General features: G+C 37.3%; 1 protein-coding gene across 2 annotated transcripts in view; it reads right to left on the minus strand.

Moving 5' to 3' along the window:
* Window positions 1–16,338, minus strand: part of AP4E1 (adaptor related protein complex 4 subunit epsilon 1) — a 60,206-nt gene that overhangs the window by 14,077 nt on the left and 29,791 nt on the right. Inside the window, exons 12-17 of one of the 2 annotated variants that reach the window (XM_044229680.1) lie at window positions 15,798–15,910; window positions 15,568–15,686; window positions 10,719–11,021; window positions 8,492–8,606; window positions 4,756–4,879; window positions 38–296 (exon numbers count right to left, since the gene is read on the minus strand). In XM_044229680.1, coding sequence (XP_044085615.1) covers window positions 38–296; window positions 4,756–4,879; window positions 8,492–8,606; window positions 10,719–11,021; window positions 15,568–15,686; window positions 15,798–15,910 — 1,033 coding nt within the window. The remainder of the gene's footprint in view (window positions 1–37; window positions 297–4,755; window positions 4,880–8,491; window positions 8,607–10,718; window positions 11,022–15,567; window positions 15,687–15,797; window positions 15,911–16,338) is intronic. The other variant, XM_044229681.1, reaches the window with a different exon arrangement.

Below are 16,338 nucleotides of genomic sequence, written 5' to 3' on the forward strand. Positions count from 1 at the left end.
GTTTCAGATTCCCAGAGGAATATAATGGACTACTTACCAAATTGATTGTACTTTCTGATCCTAGCCCAACAAATAATGAAGATGCCAGCAGCTGCTTTTCTTTCTCCTCTTTAGACTGGGTATGGACTTGACACTGATCCTTTTTTGTTATATTTTGGTCTACAGTCTCCATTATTATACTCTCTTGAGGAACAGGCGGAGCTTCAGTTTCATCCCCAGTTTTGCCTTCCTTCTTGGGAAGATAACCCTCTTTCCCCCACAATTTCTTTATACCTTCCAGCTTCAAGCTATTTGTCCTAAGAAGATTAAGAATGAAATCAAAACAACTTAAATAACTGCTGAAGAGTTACTTTCTCAAGGCATTTTTTAAAACACATCATTGCCATGGTCTTTTAAAAACAGCTTTCACGGGTCCCCCGGGTGGCTCAGTTGGTTAGGCAACAACTCTTGATTTCAGCTCAAGTCATAGTCTGGGGTTGTGAGATTAAGCCTTGCATCAAGCTCTGCACTGGGGATGGAGCCTGCTTGGGATTCTCTCCCTCTGCCTCTGCCCCCACCCCCTGCTCACACTCTCTCTCTCACTCCTCTCTCTCTGTCAAATAAATAAATACATAAATAGATAAACACATACATACATAAATAATACATACAGCTTTCATATTCTATATGTCAGGAAGTAAAACCTAGATTTTATTTTAGTTTCAGCCAATGTCCCCTCACCCCCCAGCTAAAGAATTGAAGGCAAAAGAACTCTAGACTTAGTTAAAAATTTTAGATCACTTAATTTTCATTTTACAGCTTGAATAAGTTATCCAAAAACAGAACTACTATAAATTAGTTCCTTTCTTCCACTGACTTTTCAAAAATACCTCTAATGCTGATGAGTAGAGATCAGAAATGACTTTTAAGTTTCTTAGCTATAATCAACCAATGAAGGAATAGACATTATATAATAAAATCCTGTTGAAAGCAAAATAAAAAAATCATTCAAATCCATTCTTAACCCATCCAAAAAGTTTTCTTAATGTGAACACTAGCTACATTTTAAACTATTATAAATGTACTTTTATTAAAATGAAATGAGGTCTGAGCTATAAAAGAAAAAAATTAAGAGTTTTGGCATGAAGTTTATGTTTCTTTATGCTTGAGTTGAAGAATTAAAAGTAGTGATTAGAATTTGGACTCACCTACTGTCCTGTCAAAAGTTACAGCTGTGAATAATCCCAAGTGCAGGCTGAAACAGCCGAAGATTACCTTTATTGTTTATATATAAGAACTATGTGTCCATTGCACTTGGCTCATTTAAGTATCCCTGTCATAGTCTAAAACAGCATTGTAAAATTTGTACCACAAGATATATCGTGAAATGAATCTAACAGAAAAACTCAGAAATATCTGTACTGGTTATTAGTCCCTTCCAGTTTGTTGGAATCATGATCAATTTGGTTTTCTATACTATGCCAGAAACAAAGACAGGTGGTTATACCTCATATGAGTGAAGAACTAATGCTATTAAATACAAATTAGCTGAAAGACAATCTGAATGTTAATAAAGAATGCCTAGAAGGAATCTGTCTAATCCTCCTCATTGGATTTTACTGCTGAATGTTCCTTTACAAATATCTTGATTTCTCCTTTTCTTTCACGTACCAAAAGAGCCTTCTAAAAAAGTTTTTTTTAGAAAAAACAAAACTATTAGTTATCCATCAGACCTGTGAGAAGAAAAGCAGTTTTCTTGCATGAGCAGATCAAAAGTGGTCACAGGAACCACTAAGATGACCCCCAGCATCTCTAGGATGCTCAACAGCAGAAACTCAAAGGGATTCATAAATGCCCACAGTGTTTCTATAACCCTGTTTATAAAAATATATCCTTTAATTAAGAAGAAAAAGGGGAAACTCCCCAAGTTTTACTAGTAAATTACTTAAATATCAGTTAACAAAAAAAGTTAAGTGTGGTGGACCCTGGGATGCTCCATCCAGATGACCCTTCAATAAAGGACTTGTTGCCCCAGTCGCTGGGAGTACAGCATGCTTTGGCGTTGCCTCGGCTGCAGAGTGACACATTGCCTGAGACCATATGCCTCCCTGGGCAGCCCACACCCAGTGACTGAAGAACAGAAGTGTAGAGTCCCGGCCACCCATGTGGACCCAACTCAGGACAACTCTGAAGGGCCACTCTAACTTCTGAGCTCCCCACAGGGTCAGCAGAGACTGCTGTTAGACTGCATTGCATCTTAACTCCTTCCTCTGCCCAAACCTGCTTCTTTCTCCTTCTTTCCACAGGTGGTGATCACAAGGGCACTCCTTTACATTCTGCATGCTAAATCCATCACAGAATGCACTTCCCAGGGAATCCAATCCACAACAACAGGCAAAATAGGAAAGGAGAGGAAAAATAAGCCTAAAAGGAGCTTCAAGATACTTTAAAGATTTTTCTAGCATATTTCAACTGCATACATGCCTATTATCAATATAAATTCTCCGTCATGGATTATGTATTGGCAGCCTAAAAAGCAGGAAAAGTAAGAACACAAAATATGTTTCTTTACAATATGAGACATACTGTAAAAGAATTTTTTTAAACATGAGTCATCTTTGCTAGGGTTTTGATAAATTCGTGAGTTTACATGGTATACTTTTGTATTGTTTTTAATCAGATCAATCAAACAGATGTAAATTCTGGCCAAACTAACTTCAAAAGGTTAGGGATACACTTTAATTCAGCTCTAGCAATTCCCTTTTCAGATAGCCCCCAAAGACGGCCTAAGGTAAGACATTCTAAACTGGGCTTGCTACTACTTTATTCTCAGCTTGCTAGAGATTGCAAAAGAGTGGTTGTCTGCTCTCTAAAGCTTATTTGCCTTGTCAATTACCATATAGGTTCCCAATTCTGAAATCATGTGTAAGCTGTGGTCCTCTTTGGAAATAAATGTTAAATTCATGCCTCATGTTCCATCTCATGGTAACACAGCATGTGTGTTAGCAGCTCTGCCAAATGTCATTTCTCTCAGAGTAGTACGTGTATATGTATAGGATTTACAAGGATCAAGTAAATCAAATCCCCCAGATCAAATAGATGCTGTCACCTGTTGTGCAGGTAAGAGACTAAGTTTCCTCCTTGGGTTTAGAGGGTTCCTGTCCTCTCCTTCCCTTGTCCCAGTGTTCTGTTTGGGGCATTTAATTGCTATCACCACTACATTCAAATGCTCACAAATCGTATGTGTTCCCCATACTTGGAATACCGAAATTAAATGTCTGGGAAAGAAAAGGGTGTCAACAGAGCAGTAAAAAAGTCTAAGAAAGAGAATTTCATTCAGAATATCATCTTATATTCCTCATAATCTACATAGATTAGAGTCAGTCTTCTGGTAAATAGTTCTTCCAACCATCATGCTAAAAGACTAAGAAATGCAAAGATAAACATAAAATAAAGTGACTGACTCCAATATGAACATATGAGGACTCAATATTCAAATGTATCTTGCAAAGTTGCCACCTTTGAGATTTTATTACATTTATTCCAACAAAGCTGCCATTACTCAAAACATTTTTTAATAAGCACTGAATAATATATGGAATTGTTGAATCACTATACTGTATATCAGAAACTAGTGTAACACTGCATGTTAACCACACTGGAATTAAACTAAAATTGTTAAAAAAGTTTTAACTCTTTTAAGAAGCTTCTTCACAGGGGCACCTGGGTGGCTCAGTGGGTTAAGCCTCTGCCTTTGGCTCAGGTCATGATCTCAGGGTCCTGGGATCGAGCCCCGCATCGGGCTCTCCGCTCAGCGGGGAGCCTACTTCTCCCCTCTCTCTCTGCCTGCCTCTCTACCTACTTGTGATCTCTCTCTCTGTCGAATAAATAAATAAAATATTAAAAAAAAAAAAAAAGAAGCTTCTTCACAAACAAGGAAGCCATTTTCATTACTTTATGTCACATCAATAACCAAAGTTATCCAGAGTGGTCACTAATTTCATTTGATTAACTCAGCTTTTGGATATTGATAATGATGGCAATGACAATTAATATTCATAGTAGCAGCTTCCATGTATCAACCACTTCCTATGCACTGGATTTTATTTGTATATATTACCTCACTTTTTTAACTTAAAAAAATTTACTTATATTTCCTAAAATTTACTTGTATTTCCAAAATCAAAATCTACCTAAAAAGATCGAAGATTTAGCTCCACATAAGACATTTAGACAAATATATCACCAATTTTCACAGTAGCAGGAAAGAAGCTCTGGAAGTATTTTGAGCAAAGTATGCAGCTGATTTAGATGAAGTCAGTCATCTTATTTTATGTTCATCTCTGTACTTTCAACCTTCCAATGAAATGGCTCTAAGATTTTGAGAAATGGAGAATGACATGCTGAATAATCACCTACGTATTCTTTAAAATAATCAACTAGGTATTCTTTAAAAAACCTACATGTGTACATGTGTGTATATATATATATAAATGTGTGTATAACACACATAAACATACATACACATACATACATACACACAATGTGTAGTAATAACACACATATCATTATCATGTGTAAACTCTATGTACATTATGCTGTCTTGGAAGGAAGCAAGCTCTCTTACAAGTTCTCTTGTCCAACATCAACACCCTGAAAACAATAAATAGAAACCACTGAAACAAGAGCTGAAAGATTTCAGCTTTCAGGGACGCTTCTACTTTAAAGAAATTTAAATACTCTTATGTTCTTGATTTCAATAAGAAAGGAACTTACTCCTTCAGCCCGGTCTCTGCACTATTCCCAGATATATCTGAACCAAGAGAAATGCCAGCAGGAGACTGTCGTCCAGTGAAGCCAGATGAAGAAAAGGAGAGTCCATATGGTTCAAAATTGAGAACTAGAATTTTAAAACAATAATTTTAAAACAAAAACAAGTTCATATTTAAAACAAAGCAAAAGTTAGAGGGGAAAGAAGAAATTAACAAAGTTACCATTCATTACTGAAGGTTAGAATCCAATGACAATTTTTATTTATTTTATTTTTCTTTTTTTAAGTAACCTCTATACCTAACATGGACTCAAACCAGAACCCCGAGATGAAGAGCTGCAGGCTCCACCAACTGAGCCAGCCAGACACTCCTCCAATGACAATTTTTAAGCTGGAAGGGACTCTTGGAGATGACCTAATCAAATAATTATAGTAATAATAAAAAAGTTATCATTTATTGGAAGTATTACAGTCTGTAAGCCATTATCTGATCAAACACAAAGGGTACTTCACTTTTATCTTTTCATCTCCCTTAGGAGCTAAAGGAAGATGCAATTAGGAAAGATATCTGATAAACCAGGTCACTGAAAAGTTGCTGCTCCCAGACAAAAATGTTTAATGAGCTATGAATAAAGAGATAACCAAGTTTTTGCTTAGCAAAATGATCTAAGGCACATTCCCATACTGAATGGACTAATGGAGCCCTCAGTGTGAAATTTCCCTTACTGAAAAGAATCAAGTTTACTCAGGTTCAGATTCCTGTGAATCTGTATACCCAAATGAATTCAATCAAGAACCACAAAAATTCATATTGTTATTGTGGTAGAGCAAAAGCCAATATCCATTCTCCTCTTTTAAGTAATAGAAACCTCACTTCTTAGCTAAGTACATGGCCCCCAGAAAAGAAATGACATTTCCAGACTCCTCTGCCATGAGCTCCGGCCAATGAAATTATGTACACATTCTGTGCACAAGTTCTGGAAGGAATCCTCCTGGATGAAAAAAATGCCTTTCTTCTCTCCCTTCCTCCTTTACATACATGAAGCCATCATCAATCCTAGGCTGCCCACTTCTGGAATTTCTTTAACAGGAAAAAGTAGTTATCTCTGTCTTGTAAAAGGCCACATTTTGTTAATTTGTTTTCTAATATGCTATGAACCTATACCTAATCCTAACTGGCATATTTTTATCTTTTTTGGACTACCTGAATTATAATACAAAGGACCTTCTTAAATCTTATAAAAAGTGCTTTATAAAATATAAATGTGAACTTCTCTGTTATCTTCATTTTACAAAAGAGAAACTGTGGCAGGATTTACCATGAACTTACCAAAGATTACAAAAATAGGAAAAATGATAGAGCCAGATAAGAAATCAGATACCCTGGTTCTAGAGCTCCACTCTCAAGTATTCTATTATACTGTCTCTTCCAAAGGAAACAATACCTAATCCAAAGATAACTAAATAAACTAGTTTAGGATAGAAAAAATAAATTCTATATCTAAAAGAATGATACAGAAGAGATATCAACGTGCAGTAGAAAAAAAAATGATAGGCTAATTAATAACCAGAAGAACTGAGTTCTTGATGTACATAAGGTATTAACTGGGTACATGAACTAGACCTTAACTTCTCTGTCTGTAAAGTGAAGGATTTGGGCTTGTTAAATCAGCAGTTTCCAAATGCTGATTTGATAACCAGGATCAAGCTGACTTTGTAGAATCTCCCACATACAGCCAAGCTTTCCAAGGTTCAGAAACAAAAGATACAGGAGTAAGGCTCAAAAATCTGTATCATTTTTTAAAAACTCCGTGATTCTGATTCATAATCATATTTCAAAATCACTTCTCTAAATAGACAATTATCATATCATTTCACTCATATGTGAAATATAAGGAATAGTGCAGAGGACCACAGGGGAAGGGACGGAAAACTGAATGGGAAGGAGTCAGAAAGGGAAACAAACCACAAGACTCTGGGCTCCAGGAACCATCCTGAGGGATACAGAAGGGAGCAGGGGGTGGGGTGATGGGTACTAAGGAGGGCACGTGTGCTGATGAGCACTGGGTGTTATACACAACTAATGAATCACTGAATACTACATCAAACACTAATGATGTACTCTATGTTGGCTAACTGAACACAATTTTTTAAAAAAGAAATCAATTCTCTAAATCCTTACAAGGTCCTTTTCAACTAGAAAATCCTCCCATTTTAAGCTTTTCAATCATGTAGTTTAACTTCCTATCCCATTTTGACCTCTTTTTAATAGCATCCGTAACTATTATCAAGCCTCTGCATTAACAAAATAGCAGTGAAGAGCTCAAGAAATGTTTCCTATGCATGAGTAAAAACAATTTAAGCCAAAGCTCAAGTAAAGATTGAGCAAAAAGAATTCAAAATCAGAGGTAGAGTTTAAGAGTGGGGAGGAAAAAACAAAACTAGACACAGAAGGGGACAACATCTGGAGACAGTCAGGTAAAATTCCTAACCTGAGACAACAGAATTAAGCACTGTCATTTACGGAAAGCCTGGAAAGGATCGAGGCTGAGAATGAACTTCAAGCCACATTATTTTCATTCTTCAGTAAAACCTTACCAAGATCATTACAGAGGTGAATGACTAGAAGAGCATAAGATTTTTTTTAAAGTTAACTAGACATGTAAGAGTTCATGTGCATGTGGGGAGCAAGAAGAAAATAACAGTATGCAGAAAGAGTCAGAAGAAGGAAGTAGATGGCTGAATTGCAACTTATACTTTTTTGGTGTCATTTTAAGATCAACCAGTTAGTTGTACTCAAATGCCTACCACAGAGCCTGGAAAGTACTCAACAAAATCATTAGATGATGAAGGTGGAGATGAAGAGCTTTCAGCACTCACCTTCTCACTATTACCACTCTGAACTCCTACAAAGATAATATTCAGCAGTCTCTCGTTATTTATATGCATGCTTCCCATCCACCATCCAAACATCTGAATAATCTCCTTTTTACCAAAATCATGACAGAAATCTTTCCCTGACAGGCTATATTTCTAAAATGTAAAGTTATTCTTTCTTTTCTTAGCTGTTTCTAACTTCACTGATCAGACATTTTGTTCGAGGAAGCATTCTTAAACAGTTTATATAAGCTGCTCAGAACGAAAATGAAACTCACTAGTCCATGGTAACCAGATTTGTTTTTTCAAATTTTTCTATAGATATGCTCACGTAAATAACTATGAGCCCTCCCTTTAGCACAGTGACCCAACATGATAATTCCACCTTTGAGTTCTTTCAAAATTCCGGAATGGTTTCCTTAGGCACTTATGTATATGGAGCCTATGACTTTGGGACTATCTCTGGGCTAACTGCTTTTTTCTGGGTATCCAAATACCTAATCAGGGTAAACAAGTCACAAGCAGATTTAAAGAGAGATGATAAAAACATTCTCAGTTATTTATATTACAAGGCTATAATATCAATTGCATTAAAAAAAAATCATGTCCTTGGGCACCTGGGTGGCTCAGTGAGTTAAGCCTCTCTGCCTTCAGCTCAGGTCATGATCTCAGGGTCCTGAAATCAAGCCCCACATGGGGTTCTCTGCTCAGTGGGGAGCCTGCTTCTCCCTCTCTCTCTGCCTGCCTCTCTGCCTACTTGTGGTCTATCTCTCTCTCTCTCTGTGTCAAATAAATAAATAAAATCTTTAAAAAAAAAAATGATGTCCCTGCAATTAAGCTTGTTACAGACCCATGAAAACTTACCTTTTTCTTGAGAAAACTTTTCCTCCTGCCGTTGGTGGTGAGGTTTGTAAGGTGCTGCCCCCTGACTAAGTTCTTCAGCCACAAAACCATCCAGAAAAGATAAAGAAGCATCTACCTGTATTAGCATGAAGCAAAAATTAAAAATTAAAAACATATACTCTAAACAGTACACTGTACACTCACATAATTTTAATCCATGTGTCCTAAAAATAATTTTTAAATGTAAAACTGAACTTCAATTCTGAAAGTGCCACCACGCTCTCTAGCTTTCTAAAACATCTATATTCAAATCAGTTAGCTAAGAATGTTAACAATGTAAGTCTTCTGCAATTGTGATCAATTTCAGTGCCCTGCAGAATAAACTGCAACCAATACGTTACAGCATCATATGACTGAGATAAAGACAGTTCCCACCCTCATGAGAATTGTAACCTACTAGAGAAGACACCTACACCAGGAGCTACAGGGTCTGTATTAGTTTGTGCTGTGGGCTAAAAATAAGGTGTGAGCAAGGCTAGCTCCTTTTGAAGACTCCAAGGAAGAGTAAGTTCCTTATCCCTTTCAGTTTCTGAAGGCACCACTATTCCTTGGCTTGCGGCCACATCACTCTGATCTCTGCTTCTATTGTTGGTTGGCTTTCTCCTCTCTGACTCTTTCCTCACCTTTATGTCTTGTGATCATTGCCTTCTGGACAACTCAAGATAATCTCCTCATCACAAAATCCTTAACTTAATCACATCTACAAAGTCCTTGTTACCATGTAAAGTTCCAGGGATTAAGGGGTGTACACTGTGGGGAGGCCACTATTCAGACTCCCACAGTGCCTTTGATTTAACCATCCTATTCTCTTCTACCTGAAAATGTTTTTTCACAAATCTATGGAAAATTACTTAATTTCAGCAGGAATAGAAAGGTATGAGAGAATGATTAAGTGAAAAGAAATGAGATAAAGAAGAGTAAGGGGAAAAGAAGAAAAGAAAAAGTGAGTGAAGAGTGAAATCTACACAAAAGGCTATGACAGTGGTGGCTTCAGAAGCCACAGGTTTGCTTCTGGTTTAGCCGGGTATACACTAATAGCTCAGGTAATTAGAAGAGCAGGGGAATCTCAAACAGTTAAGTGGCACATCAAACTCTGAATCTGGAAAGGTTTAGTTTCTTTCTTTTTTTTTTTTTTAAGATATAATTTATTTGACAGAGAGAGACAGCAAGAGCAGGAACACAAGGAAGGGGAGTGGGAGAGGGAGAAGCAGACTTCCCATTGAGCAGGGAGCCCAATGTGGGGCTCGATCCCAAGACCCATGATGGCCTGAGCCGAAGGCAGATGCTTAACGACTGAGCCACCCAGAACCCCAAGAAAGGTTTAGTTTCAATAAGATTCTTACAAAATGAAGCTATGTCATCATCATCATCTTCTACTGGAGGGAAAGAGGAAATAGGTTACTTCCTAGTTTACTACTGTATGTAGCATATTTATTCACCATTCCAATGAATGTCTCTGGAATGCCTACCAAACATGAAAGCAAGGCCTCTGCTTTTAGGAGCTGTTTGAAAGAACCAATGGACAAAGGTTCAAAATGAATACAAGTCATGAAAATCTGAGTCAGAATTAGTGGGAAGGCTACCTCTCCTATCCTCTTTCTCAACTATATTTGACAAATAAAAATTTGTACAAATCTGATTTCCTTTTGGAAATTTCCTAATTTATGCCAGTCTGGGGGAGAGACCGGTATGCACTCAGGGTGAGTAATAACTGAGCTCATTAGGTTAAAAAGAGTACTGGCTGAAAGGCGGGAAAAGGAAAGGTGGATAATCAGGTTCTAAGATGGGAAAGAAGTTAAGACACCAGGGGGACAAAATGCAACAGAGAACTATTTTTTACATTCTCAAAGAAAACAAAGTAATAATTAAATGACATATTAGAGAAATTAAAGAGAGACTAAAAATTTTTAATTCTTGAATTACCATATGTTAAAAGAGATGGTCACAGGATATAAATGCCTTCATTGCAGTTCTCCAGAAGAGATACTCCTCTATTCCTGACTAGTCGGGATCACTACTGACCTGCAGCTCTCAAATTCTCTCTCATACTAATGTGAGAAAAACTCCGACCTTAATCGTCAATGTTACAGAAACTATATTCTGATAGATCCCAGATATATCACAAATGGAAGAATTAACCTGTTATAGACAACGTGATTTTTACAAAACTAAAATACAGATGCCTTACCACCATGTCTTCACAGCTCTTATCAACTGGAAGCAAGGTCTTCATAAGTTCCACATTCTCACATAAATGTTTTAACTCGAATGCATGCTGTCTCATACAAGTATCCAGAGATACAGTGAATTCCTGGATTAATCTCTCAACTATGTTGGAAGAATGTGCTTGGGATGTCAACTTGGTAACAGCAGCAATTAACCAGGCTTTTGTTTCTGAAGAAACTGAGTCACTTATAAGTAACTTGTAGAGCTTGGTTAGAACTTCCTCTGGTGTGTCCTTATCTAAGAGGTAGTAATACTCCCCTAAGACCTATGAGTAAAACAAACAGATGTTTATATAGAAGTATCAAGTTACGCAGCAAATTGTACTCAGAAATCCGAACAAAGTAGCTACTGCTGGAGTCAACTTATTCTAGATTAAACATACTGTCATAGCAAATTATTGGATAAGGATAAAACTATACATTTTAGGTTCAAAATTATGTAATAATTGGAACTCCATACAAAAAGGTTTTCCACATCTTTATCATTAACAATATATAAAGCAGCCCACCTTTATAAGTTCACTTTCTTCTGATTTTCAGGTTTGGTTATTACTTTTTATATGCCTGTCCACACTCTGTTAGTTATTTTGCAATAAACATTTAAACCAGGGGTTCTCACATGCTAATATGCATGAGAGTCATCTGAGGTGTTTCATAAACATACAGATTTCTAGGTTCTACCCCCAGATATTCTGAGTTAATAGGTCTGTCTTGGGGATCTACAATATACATTTTGAACCAGCATCAGCTGATTCTGATGCAGATGATCCAAAGAAGAAACTCTGAGGAACACTGATCTATGTTACATATGTTTTTTCTTACATCTAACTTATTTAGATGTAATCCTACTGACCTAAGAATCATTAATAACTGATAATTCAGGGCACCTGGGTATCTCAGTGGGTTAAGCCTCTGCCATGGCTCAGGTCATGGTCTCAGGGTCCTAGGACTGAGCCCCACATCAGCCTCTCTGCTCAGCAGGGAGCCTGCTTACTGCTCTCTCTCTGCCTGCCTCTCTGCCTACCTGTGACCTCTTTCTCTGTCAAATAAATAAAATCTTAAAAAAAAACAACTGCTAATTCATGGAGTGTGAGATCTTTCCTAAGTGCTACTTATGGAATATTTTCATGTCTTTGGGTAACATTGGCATCAGCAGGTAAAAACAAAACAAAACAAAACAAAACAGTGAGGTAAGGTGACAGGCAAGGAAAAATTTATAGCTAGTAAAATGAACAGGAGGAAAAATAAATAGAACTAAGTAAGTTCAATCTTTAAAGTAGCAAGATAATTTTTTGTGTGGTTTAATAAGATGGAAGATAGCTCTAGAAAAGCTAGTAATCTAAATTCCAGTTCAAAAGTTAATGGGAAGATGGAGTAGGTGCATTTTTCCCTATTCTTCCCAATAAGTATACCTAAAAACCCTTGATGTTATGTATAAAGCACACATAAAAAGACACCAATAGGTGGAGAAAAGAAGGCTGACTGCTAAGGATGCTGGGACAGTACAGTGGATTATCTGCTGCTTCATACACCCCAGATTGGGTACCAGCAAGCCAGCAACCTGGAAACACCAATGGGTGCAGACAAACTGGCCGGAAGTAAAGCCTGCCCTCTAGCGAAAGAGCCAGGAGGCCAGAAAACTTTAAGACAATAACTCTTCTACTCCAGCCAAGCACTACACAGAAAAGAACCACAGACCCACCCACACCAGCACAGGCAGAGTAGAGAGCCAAAACTTCCACCCTACTAAGCTGTAAGAGGCACCCCCATTCCCATACAAGGGTAGTGACTGAGAAGTCCCAGTGGAGAACCAGGACTTTCATCCCCAACAACTGTAGAGAGGCCCACTCCTCCACAGTGTCCATGAAGACCACATATGAAGTCACTTCACCTCTACCCAAGTATAAGAGGGACCCCACCCTACCTCTGCCAGGGTAGGGTCAGGAGAAGCCTAGAGGAGAGTCAGGACTTTCGCCATGCTCAGCCATAGCTAGACAACCCCTTCACAATGTCAGTGAAGGCCACATAGTAGAGATCTCAACACCTGTGTCACAATACCATCACCAAAAAAATCTAATCAACATTTATTGGACATGCCATCCAACAATGGCAGAATACCCATTCTTTTCAAGCATCCACAGAACATATAGTAAGATATATCTTGGGCCATAAAACAAACCTCAACAAACTTAACACAACCGAATTCACCAAGTATTTTCTCTGAAAACAATGGCATCAAACTAGAAATCAATAACAGGAACTTTTCCAAACACTTAAAAATTAAACAACACTCTTCTATACAATTTTTCCAGATCATGGAAGAGGAAAGAACATTCCTTCCTTCAGACCAAAACTGTAACAACAGAGTAGAAAAAAAAAAATCTCATGAACAGAGATGTAAGAATTCTTTTTTTTATTTTTGAAGATTTTTTTTATTTATTTGACAGACAGAGATCACAAGTAGGCAGAGAGGCAGGCAGATAGAGAGGAGGAAGCAGGTTCCCCACCAAGCAGAGAGCCTGATGCGGGGCTCGATCCCAGGACCCCAGGACCATGACCCAAGCTGAAGGCAGAGGCTTAACCCACTGCGCCACTCAGGTGCCCCAAGATGTAAGAATTCTTAACAAGGAATCTACAAGAAATCTATACACACACACACACACACACACACACCCTAGATTAGTGAGTTCAGCAAGGTTGCAAAGATTGCAAAGACAAGATCAAAATACAAAAATCTATTGTACTTGAATAAACTAGGAACAGACATGTGGGAACCAAAATTAAAAATACAACTTATTTACTACTGCTCTAAAGAAAGTGAAATGCTTAAGTATAAATCCAACAAAATTTGTACAGAATCTGTACGTTATAGAAAGAAATAAAAGCACTATAAATATATGGAGTGACATGGAGGAAAAAAAAGAAACAGCTGCCAATACAATAACCATTTAGGCAAGGATTACCAATACTAAAACCACTGGTGAAAGACAGTTGAGGAAAAGATGTTCATGAACAGCCACATAGAATCACCTACAGATTAATTACAAATTACCAAGAGAAAGGGCATCTTTACAATGGAGAGATCTAAATAAAGGTCATCATCTTAACCAAACAATTAAACTTAAAATCACTAATGACTAGAGGAATTGATACCAAACACATCCTGATGATGCAGTGGAAAGTACAAAATATTGTTATTGTAGTATTCTTGCTAAAAATGTTTAACCAAACCAGAAATAATGAGCCAAATTCAGAATGCTGGGTAGTCTATAAGTCAACAGCATTCATCCAAAAAAATCAGTATCATGAAAACAAAAGGAAACTGAGAATCAATATAAAATAAAAGAGGCCAAAAAGATAACCAAAGGCAATTTGTGAACCCTGACTGGATCCAGGATTGGGAGTAGTAGAAAAACAATCATAACAGACCTTTTTTGGACAAATGGATAAATGTGAAAATGGACTTCACAGTAAGTGATATTAATGGATTAATGTTATATTTCTTATTACCAATGTAATAATTGTTCTATGACAGGACAATGTCATTCTTAAAGACTTACAGTGAATTTTTTAAGAAGTGTCATGATATCTGCAACTCTATTGTAAATGGCTCAGCAAAACAAACTGTATATAGGTAGAGCTACATATAGATAGAGATACAGTAAAGCAAAGGTGGTTAAAAAATATTAACTGGGGGGCGCCTGGGTGGCTCAGTGGGTTAAAGCCTCTGCCTTCGGCTCAGGTCGTGATCCCAGGGTCCTGGGATCGAGCCCCGCATCGGGCTCTCTGCTCAGCGGGGAGCCTGTTTCCTCCTCTCTCTCTCTGCCTGCCTCTCTGCCTGTCTGTCAAATCTCTGTCTGTCTGTCAAATAAATAAATAAAATCTTTAAAAAAAATTAACTGGGAATACAGATGAAAAGTATAGAGGCACTTATTATAGTAGTCTTTCAATGTTCCTGCAGTTGAGAAAAAAATTCTTAAATAAAGGTTTGGGTAAAGTTTAAGTTAACAAGCTAACATTTGGCCAAAGTATAAAATATTAAAATATGTACAGCCTATGATCTAGTAGTTGTACTTCACAAATCTCCCCCTAATGAAACTCACCCATATGCACACAAAAAAGACACAGAGGTGATGGTATGTGTGCAATTACCTATGATTATATTATATACATGTGACCTTCATCCTACAAAGAGATGATCTCCTTTGCTGGCCTTGATGAAGCCAGGAGGCACGTCAGGAGGTCCACATGCAAGAACATAAACGCAGTTCTGGGAGCTAAGAGTAGCCTACAGTCAACAATCTGAACCTCAAATACTCAGTTCTACAGCTGCAAGAATCTGATTTCTTCCAACAACCACATGAGCTTGGGAGGGGATCCCTCACCAGTCAAGATTCAGATGAGACAGTAGCCCCAGCCAAAACCCTGACTGCAACCCTGAGAGTCTTTAAGCAGAACACCCAGCTGTTTTAAGCAGTAAGTTTGTGGGAACACACAGCAACAGAAAACAAATATAACAGACACACAGTGTTCACATATTCTAACACAGATTTGCACAGAAAACACAACAAACGTATTGTAGACACAGATGGCTAACCAAATACCTACACTTAAAAGATCAGACAAGAGAGATGGCAGGGAGAATGAACAGACAGCTAGATGGTTAAGTGACAGAAACTAGCCATTGGGAAAGAAAACTGACAGCTAGAGTCAGCAGAGTAGAACTGAATGACTTCTGAAGGAAATAAACTGTTAGTATTTGGTATTATAAAAAATGTTATAAATACTTATGATCTAATGTACTTTGCTCACCCAACTCATAACTTGAAGAAATTTCTGTGGATAAAACACATTTTCCACATCTAGTAAAGTGAGATAAGACTGAACTGCATAAAGCCTTAATTGCTGATCTTCTGTTTCATCATCAAAACCTACAAAGAAATTGATACATCATTTTAAATTCCACTAAATTCTCTAAGGACTCCATAACAAAACATTTAATTTTTGGATCTCTATTTTACAGAATGCAGTAATTTACTAACCTTCTGCGAGCAGTCTCATAAAGTTATTGGGAATATCAGGATGCATGACATCTCCTCCCACTGAAAACACAGCATTCATTGTCTGAATAAACCATGCATTATCAGGAGCATATGTGTCCACAGTGTTAAGAACAAGTACACTTCCAAGTGCCATGTATTAAAATTATCTTTGCACCAACCTTTTAAAGAATAATCCCCAACCCATCCTACCTTGTCATTTTTGCTCCTAACCTCTGCCAATAAATTGTTCTATACTCCAGTTTAATGCAAAATAGATGCTCAGTAAAAACTTATTTAATAAGCTTAATAAACTAAGTTCATGTTGCTTCATCTAGCACTGTTCCTTGTATGTAACTAAATATCCAATGAATAAGTGTGAAATAATTTAAAGAAATGTTCCAACTGACTAAGGACAAATAATGGAAAACGATACACACTTCAAAGAGGCTAAATGTGGCATGTCTACCAGAACAAGCTGTTTAACATCTTCTCTAATCTGTTCTGCTTCAGTTCTAAAATTCTATCATTCTGCTGGCCAGAG

This window comes from Neovison vison, chromosome 13, assembly GCF_020171115.1.
Source record: "Neovison vison isolate M4711 chromosome 13, ASM_NN_V1, whole genome shotgun sequence".
NCBI classification, from domain to species: Eukaryota; Metazoa; Chordata; class Mammalia; order Carnivora; family Mustelidae; genus Neogale; species Neogale vison.